The 13,944-nt window shown below is 36.0% G+C and overlaps 1 protein-coding gene across 1 annotated transcript in view; it reads right to left on the reverse strand.

The window, feature by feature from the left end:
- LOC139745253 (1-phosphatidylinositol 4,5-bisphosphate phosphodiesterase delta-4-like) overlaps positions 1–13,944 on the reverse strand; it is a 74,606-nt gene that overhangs the window by 7,274 nt on the left and 53,388 nt on the right. Inside the window, exons 15-16 of the mRNA XM_071655655.1 lie at positions 2,575–2,662; positions 1,130–1,309 (exon numbers count right to left, since the gene is read on the reverse strand). Of these exons, the coding sequence (XP_071511756.1) occupies positions 1,130–1,309; positions 2,575–2,662 (268 nt within the window). The remainder of the gene's footprint in view (positions 1–1,129; positions 1,310–2,574; positions 2,663–13,944) is intronic.

The raw sequence follows: 13,944 nt of genomic DNA on the forward strand, positions 1-13,944 counted from the left end.
ATGAGAGAGGATGAAAGGAAATTACACAGACACATTTGCGGCAAAATAGAACCTTGCTAAGTCACGACATCTTTAAGGTGTGAGAGACGGAAAGGGAAATCATGAGTGACTGTCTGGGTTTTCATCTGATTCAATGGAAAAATACAAATTCTTGCATAGTCATAAACAAGTCAGTGATGTGGTGGGCAAGCCATATGCTGTTAAGGTTAAGACCATGTGGATGAGACCACAGGATTCTCTACATGTATCAGATTTGGGTACAAACCCAGTAGTATTGTCATTTGATGTGGCACTTTATTGTCATCGCCACTTTATTATTTTTTTTAGAAGACTTTAAGAACTGTCGGACCCATGTGTAGAAGAGTCCTACCCTACACACATGAAAGAACCCACTTCACATCTCTCGTATAAAGAGTATGGAGTAATTCAAATGTAGTGGTCATACATACTAAAATGTACATATTTGGGTAGGGAGGACTACATATCATAGTCATTGAGTTGACTTTTTGCTGCCCTGGCAGACTAGGGGATTACTAAAGAATTAAGAATAATAATGATAATAATAAAAATAGGTAAAAGTAAGATATCTTGCTTAAGATCATGTCTCTAGAAGCTTTCTATATGGTAGAAAGAATGAGGGACCACGTTTGTGGGTGGATAAGCACATTTTCAATGACAGAATCATAAGATGGCAGTTGCTTTATACAGTTGTATCTGAACCCAAGGTTTCTGTAAAGATATATTCACATCCAACTTTCACATTCTGTGAGGTACTGTACATATGTGATATCATGCCTTGGCTCATGTGAATGTAGGACAAAATAGGACACTATATTTTCTCTTTCCCAAAAGTGTTAACAAAAGTCATGCATGGGCTTTATATGTACACAAAATTCATGGACACAATCCTCCCTGAACACTTCCTAAAATTTTAAGCCTATATACCATTCATATTTCATGTCTAATTTTGATGAACTGTCTGCATTTCTGTTCTCCTGATGTTACTCTAAATTTATTAAACTCAACCTGAACATTGTTTGAAATGGTCTAGAAGTCTCCTTCTTCTTCTCTCAATGCAAAGGATTAAGGGGTAAGATAAGGGAGATCAGGGAGATCCCTCGCGGCTTACCGATCTGAGCGCCGACGTTCCACATGCCCACTGGGTTGTAGTTGGAGGAGTTGGTGCGGAGACCACCAGGGTAGATGCGGCTGACAAAGACCTTGTTGTGCTCTACATACTCCTGGGGTTTGTTCTCAGCAAGATCGAAGGCCTTCCCTTCAGCGAAGGATGACATTTGGTGGCACTTATCTGCATCAGTCAGTGAAAATATCAAATCAAACTTGAGAGATGACATATTTTTCAACATCGATGCGCATTATCGTAATGATGATAATTCTTCTGTTTTGCTTGTCTCATTTGTGCAATTCAAGATCCTTTAAGCATACATGTACACTGTCCCGGCGTTCAGACGATCCCCCTCTGCGCAGGGAGCGCGTAGAGAGATTGTATCTTTCTTACGATATCCCCCGCTGAACGGGGGACAAATCACGGCTAGGCACCGTATGCGCGTACAAAATGGCATTTTGAGCATGTGCACTTAGGAGGAAAACAGTTGCATGAGCTGCGCGCTCTGTCCCCAACCAGAATTTGTTGCCGGGCTCGACAAGCTTTCCAGGGGACAGGGGAATGTCCCACCGAGCGTCCACACGATGGGATTGCCGGGGGATGTCCTGGCAAACGGGAGATTCCCCTCGCAGCGGGGGATCGTCTGAACGCAGGGTGAATATGAACAAACTATCATCATGGCACATTTGAGTCTCATGTCATTTATAAACTCATTTTTCTTCTCTGCATAATAGAATCACCCTATCCTGGCTGATGAATGAAATACATTGTACATAACTGATTTCCTTATTTGCAGCAATAAAGCAAGTACTGCAACTTTAATACGAGATGAAATACTGAAGGCCATGCTCACTAATCTAACCATAAGCTACATACTTTTTTGTTCTCTTGCAAGAGCAAAAGCAAAAGCAACAACATGCAAACAATCCACATCAATGAATAGATTATTGTTTCATAGATGTCTGCCTCAATATTGGTGCTGCAGGTAAACATTTTTGATAAAATATACATGTATACTAAAGCTACAAGTATTCCAGTATGCATCTTAGAAACATATAGAGTACTCAGGCCTGTGAGTGTCACTTGAAATCTGCTCCTAAACTGTACTTCCAAATAAAACCTCTTTCAAGAAAAGAAGGGGGAGAAAGACATAAAGAACTAAGGTTGACAGCAATAGAGGAAGAGAAAAAAAAAGGAGAAGACAGACAGAATGTGTGAGAGAGAGAAAGAGAGAGAATGAATATAGGGCAAAACAATGCTTAACTTTTTGTTAATATACAATGTACTTGTACCTGATGTGTTTTAGTATACCGTATGTATAAGAAAAGCAAGATTTAAACATGTTATGGCAATAACTTATTATAATTTCATTAGGCACTATAAACCTTGTATTAAGCATATGGTAAATATGTAACTTATGATTATCGTATTATCATGATTAAACTTACATTTTTCCTTGGACTCTGGGAAGGCCTTGAAGTGGACGCTGGCTAGAGTGACAATGTCCGAGAGCTCTTTGGCCAACTTCAGTTTTTTCTGTAGTTTGATATATCAAAAAAATAACAAAAACATTAGAAAACATTAGAAATGTACAATTTCAGGGAGGGTGATAAAATATGCACACACACACAGACATGTACAGCTCTCAAAACTTTACCACACTGATGATTTAACAGCTCTTTAAGGGGTGGGGAGGGGGGGGGGACATTGGTGGAGAATCTTCTGGCTATATCTGTTTTTGGCGAATACTTAAAAAGTAAACATCACTGAAAATGTAGTTTACATACTTGTGATTTAACTATTTTATCAAAGATTTGGGCACAGACATATTATCTATACAGAGTTATATGTTGATATTTGGTGATATGCAAAATATCATCTTTGCTAAAATGGCTGTCAAGAATATTATTTTTGAGAATGATATAGGAAATATTTGTATACCATAGTTCTTGAAAATATAATATGGAATGGTAATGTGTATAGGATAATCAAACAACTATAAAGGGAATACAGATTAACCATGAGACCAGACTATTATTTGGGTGTATAATGTCTTACAATAAACTTCACACATAATGTCTGGTACAAATTCATATTCAGAAATGATCATTTTATGAGAACTATCCCATTTATGCATGTTTATATACAAAATATACACATACACGTACTGCACACAAACAAACTCCATATGGAATTTACACAAGAAGAGACAACTGATTAACTAAGATTCCAATATTAACATAGAAGACAGGTGGCTAAATAGGAAAATTGACTATACAGGTCTTTTTATCTCACTGGCTTCCTTAGTCCCACATTATTTTAAGCGAGGAGGTTTTCTCAGATCATATTGTTCACTTGTACAATGTATATTCTTGGTCCCATACTACAGATGCCCAATATGGGGTTATGAAAAATTGTCCCTATTTTCACTTGCTATGTGAAGTGTTTTGAATATTCCTGAGAAGGCACTCTGCACAACAGCCTCAGTGCAGGATTTTTAGAAGAACTTAGCACTCACCCATATGGTGAGGTGAGGGAGGAAATGAGTGCTTGAGTATGGCCCTTCAACCCAAGATTAAGGTATTAAAGATTTTCTCTTCTGCTGTTGTTGTTGTTTTGGGGATGGTTCAATTAATTGTATTTTTTTCTTGTTTGTTCTCAAAATGTGTAGCCCCAAAATTTGCAGCTAAGAGCCAGATAAACACAGACTACTCTAAAGGTTAGCCTTCTATCCACAAGGCAAGTGAGAACAGAAACAGGTACATGTACGAGCGTAGCCCCGCGTGATTGGTGTCGCTATGGCAACACTGTGCCAGTGAGACAGAGTGCAAAATGCGATACTAGAGTCACCTCTATGCTAAACCTCTGAACCCTATGTCATAGAGAGATGTACAAAAGTTACCGATGCACAACTATGACAACTACCATTACTACAGCAACTAATACAATGCTCAAAGCTGATTGGCCATGACCAGCTTGTTGCTAAGATACATTTTTTTTTTCAACAGTAATTGCAGTTTTATCCATACACAGGGCTACAATCTTGTAAAGGGTATTCTTTCCGCCAATAAGTTCAAAATTTGCACTAGACTCCAGGATTATAACTCTTTACTTCCATACAATCTTAATATTCATGAAAAAAGAGTGGTTCCAAGATTGCCAGAATACAGAGTCATTTTAATACTGTAAACCAATTTGTGCTGTGAAACCACCTTAGGCCCCACTCTGTCTATTATTTGCATTGCTGTACCCCACTACAAGAAAGTAGAGCCAAATCTACACTAATCCAACACCTCAGTTACATGAGGAAAAAAAAGAACCTCCATTGACAGGCCACCATACAAACTACACTGTATATCTGAGAAAATACCAAACTACAACACTGATTCTAAAGACCAATTCTACAACCATGTAAGCTGTTTGGGCAGGGATGGCCTATTCAGAGAAAAAGAAAGAGGGGCATTTTGAAGTAGTATGTCAGCATTTGAATATGCTTGAGACTTGAGTCATAATAAATTGGCTTTCGTTTTGTTTTTATTTTTCACAAAGCTTTACATCTAGTGAAATCAGGCATGCAGCATGGAGATCTTTGGAGATTTTTTTTCAAATCTGCTGCTTTGTATCATTTAGGTTAAGTTTTTGGAAACTTGCATTTTGTTTGTTTCGTATGTTTGTTTATTAATGACAAAACATTACGAGTAGAAAACTTTGTATCATACTTATCTCTTCCAACTTTTAAATCTTAGAATCAAGGATCTAAAAAAATATATATTTCGAGCTTTCATATCAAATTAAGTCATGCAAACACGCATTTAGAAAATAATGATTATTGCCAAAGAAATGTCTGTACTGCAAAATCCTTTCAAAGACTCAACATCTACAATTCTCTCTTTTTCTCTGGCTTCTGATGACATAACCCTAGGGTTATGGCTAAATCTACATTTTCACAAAATAACCAAAACATCAACACACTGTACATGGAATATGTATGCCCTGTATCTACAACCTCATACATAAACTACTACAGCATATGGAATATGGTGTTTGATTAATAGACACATGTCTGATTTTTTTTTTCTTTTTTAAGAAGGAATAAAAAAGTAGAAAAATAAGAGCTCTGCTACAATGTCACTGGACTTTTCTACATAGATAGAGGGCAAATCTTTTTATTTTAATTGTTTTAATTTTGTGATTTGTTTTCCATCGCCCTTTGTATTATTTGTAAATCAACTCTGTAGAATCAATTTCACAACTCTTGCTGGAAATATAATCTGCAATTTTATGACTGATTGAAAAGGTTTGCAATGTTAAGTGAAACATATCAATCAATTAAAGAAAAATAAAGGCAGGCAGCTTCGAAGCAGAAGTAGGATGAATGAGAAATATCAAAAATTTATTTTTAAAAATGGTATTATCCACACAAGAGGCAGAGATTTTATGAAAAGAAACCTCCTTGTAAAAATATGATTCTTTTTTCCTTTTCTTTTTTTGATGCGCCAGTAGTAGGAAGGAAAAAAGAAAGCAAACTCTGATTGAGGTTATACACACTAACTTTCACATCACACTACTTATTATTGAGTAGCTTAAGTGTTAGCTTGTATGCTAATGAGGCTAGCAAAACACACTGGGGCCACAGTGTTGTTGTTGTTGTTGTTGTTTTTTTTTTTGCTTCTTTTTTTCAATTTGTTCTAAATATCTTTCAAAGACATACTTTACTGTCAATGTCAAAAATATTGAAAGTTTTGATTTACACCACACGATACACTTCGTAAGATTTTTTTTCATGAAATTTGTACGATCACGTGCAAGAACTTCTCTGGCTGGTTTTCTTGGATACTTTATAACAAGAAATTAAGGTAAAAAATATCTCAGCTGATGTAAATCTTTTGCATTATTTGCACGAATACATAAATGTTGTGATTCATTTCCGCATCACTGTTCCTCTTCTCACTGAAAACTGAATATTATTACTTCATACATTTTATTTCATTGTGATTAAACATTAAGAAGACATATATCACTCACTTTCTGATGCATTTGACAAATCATAAGATAGCTTAGAGATTTGTAAAACTTTTTAATTCCTTTGATTCAGTAAATTCTATGATTTGAGAATATAATAGGTACCATCAATTTTCATATCTGTTTGGTTGCTGTTTGGTTTGGTTTTCCATAGAAATGTACAATGGTATCATTATTAAGAAATTAATTTTGTGTCAAGTGTCAAAAAGCTATATCGCCTAATATGAATAGAAAAAGATGAGGCCCTGTTAACAAAAGCAAGTCAATGTCTTAGTTTGTGTCTCAATTTAATTATTTGCTGAGCAGGGTCTTTACATTTAGCCCTTTCACTTGAACTCCTATGCTGTGCCCTAGTTGAATCACATGTTTCATATATTTTCATATATGTCAGAGAAGGTTAAACAGAACCACACTCTGTAATACTTCCAAACAACATGCTCAACTTTTAGATACACGAAAAACTGTTCATGCTCTCGATACGAACGATTACACATGTTAATGATCATGCATTTAATCTTCATGCAATTTGTAGCTTTGTTATTGTTATGATATTTGTTTTACCACAGGTTGGAAGAGCTACTTTAATAACAACAACTAGAAAAATCTTCACACAAATTTAAAGTAAGCGGAAGATAGGAAAAAACATTGAATATTTATACTCATCTATGTGCGGTTACCTCAAGAGATATTAAGTGGTTCAGCTGCAGCAATTAGATCATTAGAAATTTAATACATAAACATTAAAGCATACTGATTATCAAGCCAAATGGTAAAAAAGGAAATTTTGAATTTTTCTTGGCAAATATACATACAAATCAAATAGAAACCAAAGATTGCAATGAGAAACAAAATGTCAGCAAATAGAATTATGGTAGAAAGTAAATGAAGACTTAAAATTGTTTAATACAATACATTAGAAGGTTTAAGAGTTAATAATGATTTACCGTGTCACGTCATTTGTCTATCACACAGACTAGTCTCCATTAAAGTCTGAAACTATCTATTTTTAAGCATGCCCGTGTTTGGTTACTCTACAAATGAAAATTAGGTGGTACGTTTTTAATTTTCAATTCTTTTTCTTATTTAAGATTATAACAGCTTGTGCAAACGTGAGATATTAATTCATAATATTTTGGCAAAATAAAAATAAAACATGCAAAGAAAGAAGAAGAAAGTGAGTGAAAAGTAAAAATGCAAAATGGTTTCTGCAGCCTATGTAACTTCTATGCAGGTCTGTGCTGGACCCTTGTGGCTTGTAACTGATGAGGGCAGTTAGTTAGTAGGCCTATACATTCTTGGCACTAAAGTCTTGCCAGACTATGTCACAAGAATTATAAAAAAAAATGTAGACCAAACTTTGCAGTTGCTTAATATTCTTCATACACTTCTTTATTTCTCATTCTTACAAATCCATCTTCATTGGTATGAGATGTCATCAAATAACTGACTCAGAAAAAAATGGAAGAAACCACCCTGACGGAAACCGATCAAATGTCATCATTTTGATTATGTCTGCCACTGTATCTTTACACTATAATCATAATCATAATTATTATTATCCGCTCAACCATCAATAATGCCATCATTTTATATTACTGTTAGCACCATTACTGGCACTAAACTGCTGTTACTATTTAATACTGCTGTCACATTACACTTCTTTGCTTGGCAAGAATGGCCAAAGTGCAACTTTTAATTCTATCATTACAGAGTAGTGACCATTTTCAATCAAAGGAGTTACTGCTCCCTCAAAGGCACAGAAGAAGAAAAAAATCTCAGTCACTCATACATAAAATTTGTAGAATCTGAAACATTGATGTACTTGTCATATTGACAGCACTGCTAGGAGGTACTGTACTTAGTTGTTTGCCAATGTTTTTTTTTTTTTTAAAGCTTGTTTATGCTATATGCTTCATGGTCATGCTATATTCATACATATATCTCAAAACAATTGAGAGCAGAGGGTTTCATGTCATTTACATCATGCTACTTTTATTATGTCACATAAAAGCCATGCTCACAGCTCAAACAGTATGCAGCTTTAAAGCAAACATGCATTTTTCTCAGCTCTTGCTTGATACAGGTTCTAAACAACACTATTTACCAACCACTCTTCTCTTCAAAGAGAAGACATAGATTATACTCACGATAAATAGATTTCATTACCAGTAGAGAAATAAACATATCATAAGCTATAAGATTTGTACATACAATGACAAAACTAGGTCTGAATCTAACATATATATGTGTGTATAAGAAAGAGCCCTCTTTTCACAAGGAACTGTTCTACCTACTGCAGAGCACAAATTACCAAACAAACCTAGAAATAAAATCATATATAGAAGAGGTTAGAATTAATGTAGGTTTCTGCTCTTTCCTTGGCTCCTTTTGGGAAACATGGTTAACATGATATTCAACATTTAAATCAATTTTTTAAAGAAATTTTATCATTGTACAAAAACAATATTGATAGAAATTAAAATACTAGTAGCACACCTAGATGCACATGTAATAAAAAAGTTTTATCTCTATTCTTAGATTAAAAGGCATTAAGTGAAAGCAACTGTATAGTGTGATGTATTAGCTCCAACAAATTCATCATGGAATTTTCTGTAATAAAAAGGGCTACATCTATATAATTTGTCAGGAGAAACAGGGCTTTACAACTCCTACAATGTATAAAGATAGAAAATTCAAAGTGTAGAAGATTTTCTAACGAGGTTATTTTTATTTTATTTATTTTTTATTTATTTATTTATTGTTATTGTCATTTTTTTTTTTTTGGGGGGGGGGGTCATCAATTATCAGAGGCATTGTATGTCTAGTGGTCAAGAAAATTTATATTACTTACATGTATCTACTAGGGGTATTTTTGTTTTGTCTTTCACAAGACAAATTGAAAATGTAAGATATGATGAAAGTGTTCATATTGCAGTAGCCACAATCATGTCAACTGAATGATGACATGATTCTGCATCCATAATGTATTCATGAATATTTTTTTTCAAGTTTACCATTTTGCAATTAATCTGCAAATTTGTTTCTTTCTTTTATCCTTGCTCTCTGGACCTCGACTAACTGTCCAGGTCTTAAAGAGATTATTCAAATCAAAATCCTTTTAATCGGACACTGCATGCTCCTACAAGTTAATAGGTAAAACCTTTCAATTTTATACTTGCTAACCACCAACTCCCCTCAAAAACAAGATGGAGAAGAAGAATAGGAAGAAGTTGTAGAAGAGCAAGGAATGGGAAAGGAAGATGAAGAAGAGAAAAGAGAAAAACATTCATTTTCTGTGCATGTTGGAAAAAATATATTGGAAACAAGAGACCCGCGGGTCTAGCGCTCACCTGAGTATCGCAAGTTCACCTTTCACGCAGTCACTAATCTAAATTATTCACAGCTCTACCAAAATTTGACGAGGCATTCTCAAGTGGAAGATGAAAATGTACAATAAGGGCCCAATTTTTTCAAGATTCCTTAATTTGGGGGAATTGGGGCCCCCTGGGGCCCTCTGGGTGGGGCATGGTGCCCAGTTTGATAAATTGAGATCCTGACCACCTAGGGATGCTACCTGCCAAGTTTGACAAAAATCCATCATGAGGTTTTCAGGAAGAAGATGAAAATGTACAATTCAGGCCTCCATTTGGACCCTTCCAACCACCCCCCCCCCCCCACCCCCAAGAGGGGCACCCCTGGATCTCCTATGAACAAACTTGAAACTACAGTCATTACTGTACTCACTCATAGTATTATCTCAGCTCTATAACTTCTGATTCTAGAGAAGATTTTTAAAGATTCCTTCATTTGGGGGCCCCCTGGGCGGGGCATGGTGCCCATTTTAACAAATTGAGATCCTAACCCCCTAGGGATGCTACCTGCCAAGTTTGGTGAAAATGGGTCATGGGGTTCTCAAGAAGAAGATAAAAATGTACAATTTAGGCCCCATTAGGACCCCTCCTCACCCCCACCCCCCCCCCCCCCCCCCTGGGTCCAAAGGGGGGCACCCCTGATTCTGCCATGAACAAACTTGAAACTACAGTCATTAATGTGCTAACTCATAGTATTAACCTAGCTCTATCACTTCTGGTTCTAGAGAAGAAGATTTTTGCGGATTCCTTAATTTTGGGGGGTTTGGGCCCCCTGGGGGCCCCCTGGGTGGGTCATGGTGCCCATTTTAACAAATGGAGTTCCTAACCCCCTAGGGATGCTACCTGCCAAGTTTGGTGAAAATGGGTCATGGAGTTCTCAAGAAGAAGATGAAAATGTACAATTTAGGCCCCATTAGAACCCTTCCCCACCCCCCTCCCCTGGGTCCCAAGGGGGGCACCCCTGATTCTGCCATGAACAAACTTGAAACTACAGTCATCAATGTACTAACTCATATTATTAACTTAGCTCTATCACTTCTGGTTCTAGAGAAGAAGATTTTTACAGATTCCTTAATTTTGGGGGGTTTGGGCCCCCCTGGGGGCCCCCTGGGTGGGGCATGGTGCCCATTTTAACAAATTGAGTTCCTAACCCCCTAGGGATGCTACCTGCCAAGTTTGATGAAAATCGGTCTTGGGGTTTTCAAGAAGAAGATGAAAATGTAAAAAGTTTACGCACGACGCACGACGGACGACGGACGACGGACGACGGACGACGCACGACGCACGACGCACGACGCACGACGGACGCCGGACGAAGGGCGATCGCAATAGCTCACTTGAGCCTTTGGCTCAGGTGAGCTAAAAATATATATATTATGCAGGGCTAAATTAAAGTTGCCTTTATTTGCAGCACATATTTAACTATTAAAAGTGCACATATGTAGCAAAGGGTGAATTACTTTTGTACATATGTGTGAAAATGTGAAGTGTGTGACTCTGTAAATCAGTCTTTTCAAGTCACCTTTGTGGAAAGAGAACAGGGAGGATAATGCAATTTTCATCTTACACTTTCAAATAAATAGCTATGTAAGATTACTTTCCTGTTTCTAGTGAAATACGACTAAATATAGCTGTATATCACCAAACATCATTTGCTATTCAAATGTGACACATACATGTAATTTGATTAACATTTCATAACATATTCTGACTTGAAAGCCATAAATACATGCAATAAATTGTTCTACACAGATGTGAATATTCAACGCAGTGATATTTTCTTGGACGTAAGCGGAGACAGCGATTGGAACGTGAGTGTGGTTAGAGATGAAGCCGTGCGTTATTTGTCTCAGTGTGTGAAGCAGAGCGGAGGTGAGATGCATACATATGTGACAGCATGCCAATCACATGCCTGTTCACATGACTAATCACATGACTAAATCACATGATCACTGGCTGGCATACAAGGCACTTACCTTCTTCTTGTCTTTCGGCTACCATCAAACCCAACCATCACAAAACAAAATAAACAAAAAAAAAGTAGAAAACAAGGTAGAAAGTGTGACAAAGTTAAAAAGGAATGACAGGAAAAAGGTTACACAGTGCGATTTGATATCACAAATTACGATCAAATGCAGAAAAACTCGGCATTCAGTGCAGAATCAAGATAATGCACACAATTTCTCGGTAGATCAATGACATTAAAAGTGGTAAATGATAAAAAGAATATAAAGAACACTCCACAACATTTAAATGACAGAAAAAACAACAACAAAATACGCAGGGATGGGCTGTGGAATGGACAGGAACAGCAGTCGACATTACAGCGATCATATGATGCATACATGTACGCATGAATAGTCACAGATATAACACTAAAAAATGTACACACACATGTCAAAGTGTGTGGTGTGTGTGTGGGTGTGTGTGTGTGTATTATGTGTATGTGCTTATGTGTGTGTTTGTACGGTATGTATGAGTGTTTGTATGCATTTTTTTAAGTATATAAAAAATGTGTGTTCATGTGTGTATAACAGTATGTAAATACACATATGTACAATGTACAATGTATGTGTTGCGTGTGTCATCACCAATAAATGGGCCTAATTTTATGCACCACAATTTATTGGGTGCAAAAACAAAATTTTGGGCCATCATTCATCCTGTAAATACAATATTTCAATGAAAAGTCATTCTAAACTATACATAGTACAACACTATACAATGTATATACAGATTTTTATTTTTTTTAATCTTTTTTTTTTGGGGGGAATGCCTCTATATGGTAGTAGGTCTACTTGTTTATATCAATCACAATTGTATGACTTTTTTTTAGCCATATGGAAGGATATTCATAAAATCATTTTGAATTCTGTTTGATGGAAGCATGTGATTCTTTCAGTATCATGGAATTTACAGCATTTTTCTTATGCTTCCCTACTAGAAATATGGGTTCCTCAAATTATTTCTTGTATATTTTTTTTTCTTTAAAAAAAATAATAAAAATGCTTCATGCAAATACACACACACAGAAAAAAAAAAATCACAAAATGTTGCTTGCTTCCTTCAAATTCAGCCCAAAAGGCAAGGCGGCATGGAAAAAAAATATCACCAATATCTTATGCATTAAATTATGCAAATAAAATGTATAAATCTTGTATATTCTTGTTCACCATTATAAACCCACATATCATGGATGGGCCAACGTGCAAAGTATAATGCCATGGAGCTCTCGGCGACTTTTGCTTTCGTAATTACATGCTCACTGAGCCAAAAATAAAGTAAGAGCCGATCAATTTTACACAGCCATTTCATCTCCCCACCCCCACTTCAGTGCATAGCAGGCTTGAGTCACATGCTCACAAACGGTGCCAATCATTAGAGATGGGTAACTGTTTTTTGTGGGGTTTTTTTGTGTTTTTTTTTGTTTTTTGTTTTTTTTGGGGGGGGGGGGGAGGGGGGAGGAAGGCGGGAGCGAAGGTAGGCAACTCCCAATGTGGTGCCTACGTCAACTGAACATTTGGTAAGGGATACTCTTTCTAACAAGATCAAATTCAGGAACCTAGACAAATTTGTCCATGGGACTTTAAACTTAGACCAATGTCTGGGACTTTACCATCTCCATACCTTTCCATTTTAAACCCAAGTTTAACTGCAACAGAAAATGCATGCTTTGATATTATGTATATCTTTTCTTCTTCTTTTTTTTTGTCTTCTTTCTTTTTTTTTTCTGGGGGGGGGGGTGGTTCACCATCATTTTTTGCAATGGAATCACAAATAACAATTGATTCACACATGAAAAGACACAAAAACAACTGACAGTCTTATCACAAAAACAATACATCAAGACATGCCATGCCCCCCCTAAATCAAATCCATTGATACATTATGAGTAATGGATCATAGGATAAAAGCTGTGGAGCCTTTTTTTTTTTTTGTCTTCCATTAAAATGCAGTTTCCCATAGTGACCTCGTGCTGGGTGTATGCATTGGATATATGAAATACACCACCTGCAAGAGAGTCATTTCAGAAGTCAAAATTTTTCCTCTAAAAACATATTATTTAATGTCAGGGCCACTGAAATCACGCATCCCTGATGAGGATGTTAAGTATCTCATTTCTGCAATATTTCTTTTTATTTTCATTTTCTGCAAATTACTTCCCTCAGATTGTACCTTTGAATTTTTTTTTCTTTAATATCAATTTGTTGTGTAATTTGTATTAAATAATTATCAATATTTCGTCTTCATCAAGTTTTTTAATTCTTCTTTAAAAAAAAATCCTATGATTTGTACAAATGAAAAATGTATAATTCATACATTATGTTTGTCATGAAATTGAAGAAATATATAAATATCAAATATCATATAAATATTTGTATAGTGATCGAAGGGCTTAAAGTAAAGTAGTTGAGCCCCTTCTGG

The sequence above is a fragment of the Diadema antillarum genome, unplaced genomic scaffold, assembly GCF_040938485.1.
Source record: "Diadema antillarum isolate AM-2024a unplaced genomic scaffold, OU_Dant_1.0 seq00001245_RagTag, whole genome shotgun sequence".
Taxonomy (NCBI): Eukaryota; Metazoa; Echinodermata; class Echinoidea; order Diadematoida; family Diadematidae; genus Diadema; species Diadema antillarum.